General features: G+C 36.5%; 2 gene segments (V, D, J or C); one reads left to right on the top strand and one right to left on the bottom strand.

Moving 5' to 3' along the window:
• Window positions 1-912: 912 nt before the first annotated feature.
• LOC102194687 (Ig lambda-3 chain C region-like) lies at window positions 913-2,256 on the bottom strand. The segment is given in 3 exon segments: window positions 913-1,235; window positions 1,892-1,970; window positions 2,245-2,256. Coding segments are annotated over 3 exon segments (414 nt in total).
• A 119-nt stretch (window positions 2,257-2,375) lies between these two features.
• LOC102194379 (Ig kappa chain V-III region NG9-like) overlaps window positions 2,376-2,543 on the top strand; it is a 594-nt gene continuing 426 nt past the window's right edge. Inside the window, 1 exon segment of the V gene segment in view lies at window positions 2,376-2,409. Coding sequence covers window positions 2,376-2,409 — 34 coding nt within the window.

Genomic DNA, 2,543 nt, shown 5'->3' with positions numbered 1-2,543 from the left:
AACAGCTGTGTGCAGATCAACAATGGATCATATATCAAATGCAGGAGAGAGTATGAGCATGCAGCGTTTAAAGCGATGAAGTACTGACCTTACTTTGAGTTTGATTCCATAAAAAGTGATAAAAACATTAGTGTCCGTTGTGTGTGGGAAGAAAACTTCTTTTTACAGCGAAAAAAACCCCTAAACTTCCAAGCAAGCACGTAATGGGAAACTCAGAGAAACTCGCGGATTCTTCCACTGACCGCTGTGGCACACCTGCACCAGGGTAAACCTCCGCCTACTGCAGTCCTGCTTTACAGGTGAAAATAGAGCAACAGGACCACTGAGTCTTTGACTTTATTTATTTTCTGCTGTGTTTTACTTGCATCTATTTGAAAGAGTGAGTGTAAACACAAAAAATATTTTATTTTATGTAATGTGCAGAAAATAGGTTTAAATATTAAACAAATTTCTTCCAGTCAGAGAATGTTGCATATAATTAAATTTTTGCTTGATGCATAAAGTTAAAAGATTAAAACTAATAAAACAAGTTTTAAAAAGAGACTTTTCCATTTGATTACATTTTGTATGATGGATTATGCAGAAAAAGTAGAATTGGGCTGAAAGATCTATCGCTTTATCACCTCTTCAGGTTGTAAATCGTGTTTTTAAAAAGTAACTAAGTAATTAATTACTTTTGAAAATAAGTAATCAGTAAAGTAACGGGATTACTTTTTTGGGGAGGTAATCAGTAATTAGTTACTGATTACTTTTTTCAAGTAACTTGACCAACACTGCTTATTATAGTGGGCAAGAAGCAGAACATGAATATGAACATTTCTCGAAAGATCAAACATAGTTTTACAGACACACTGGAACAGAGATCTGTAGATTCGAAAACATCATTTGTAGACAGGAAGTGTTGCTGAAGCTCTACTCTGAGCAGTGGTCAGGGTCCAGGATTTGAGTGACGGGGCTCTGTCCACTCAGACTGGCCTCACAGCTAACTGAGCCCGCCTTCCTCCACTGGTCTGCAGAGAGGCTCAGGGTGCTGCTCCAGCTGTAACGACCATCTGTCCCCAAGACCTCCAGGCTGTTTGACAGCCCTGAAGATGGGCTACAGCCCCCCACCTTCCAGCCCAGCTTCCAACCTGAGGGGAACCCTCCAGTGGCCAGACACACCAGAGTGGCACTGCTTTTCTTCTCCTCCTCTTTGGAAGGAGGGAGGACAGTCAGGGTGGGCCTCAACACACCCACTGGAGGAGACAGCGCAGAGAGAGGAGAGAGTCAAAAAGGTGAAGAAACTTTGAAAGGCAGTTATATGGTAATCTATTCCTATATCTATTGAATAATACTTCAAAGTGAATAACTCATCTCTGTGATAATGTTCCTACATATAAATGAACCAAGCTGAAACACTCATGTGAACAGTCAAATCTTTGTCATCTGTGTCTTTCACTTCCTTTAAAACTACATTTAAAGTTAATGAGCCATGAACACCAAGATGATCTGCAGTTACTCTAAAAAAAATCACTTTTTTAATTTGGCAAAACTACGGATCACATTTTAAATCTAAAAATAAGCAGATATTGAAATAATGAGCTAAAATATTACAGCTGCTCTTCTGCAGTGTTACATTTTTAATTTATTAGTTTATTTTGACTTTTCTAAATATTTTTAAAAAAATATAAAGTATGATGAAAATAGATAATTGTTCATTGATTCAATGAATTTAACTGCAGCTTGGAAAGAATACGTTTTTTTCTCATTTTGTGACATCAGCATTTTTTCAATTTAACCTTAATTATTAGCAACATACAAAAATCTAAAGTTCATTAATTAGTATTATTATTAGTATATGTAGTATTATTAATACTACATGTTTTGCAAAGTAAAAGTTTTTGGTACTTACAGTTAACGATGAGTTTGGTTCCTCTGCCAAAAGTGTACCACAGTGATACAAACTCACTAAGTGGCCGCACAAAAACCGCCTGCACTCAGAACAAGTATCTAAGCACTTAGAAAATGTCTGCTACCCCAATACTTAATCTAAACGGCTACATTTATGCTAGTTTTAATCTAAAATGCTTTAAAAAGAACAAAATAATTTTCCTACAAATAAAGATAATATCTTGACAATCTACAAACTGGAAATAGAAACAATTACTGTCTTTGTAACAGAGCATCTAACAAAATGCTTCTCAATACTGACTACTAACAAAGCAAATTTAAAGTAAAGTAAAAAAAAATCACAATTTTCTATACTTTAGATTTCATACTAATCACACTCAAAATAAAACGTATCATTTGCAGCCATGGACACCTTAGTTGCAATCCCAATGTAAATATTTTCTTCAGTTGTTTCACGTTGCCTTCAGTGTGTTGAGAGCAGAGAAATGATTTCCATAGAGAGGAGGCTTTGCATCATCAGCTGATCCTCCAGAGAACTGAGAAGGTTTATAGTCCTGTGACTTCAACACTGCAGGACTCACATCTGTCAGTCAACACAGCAGAAAGCACAACCACCATGACTCTCATCACCATCCTCATCTGGACGCTGACCT

Source organism: Pundamilia nyererei, unplaced genomic scaffold (genome assembly GCF_000239375.1).
Source record: "Pundamilia nyererei isolate P.nyererei 1_Seehausen unplaced genomic scaffold, PunNye1.0 scaffold00010, whole genome shotgun sequence".
Classification (NCBI taxonomy): Eukaryota; Metazoa; Chordata; class Actinopteri; order Cichliformes; family Cichlidae; genus Pundamilia; species Pundamilia nyererei.
Note: the sequence above shows the minus strand (reverse complement) of the source record. Positions and strands in the feature narration are given on the sequence as shown.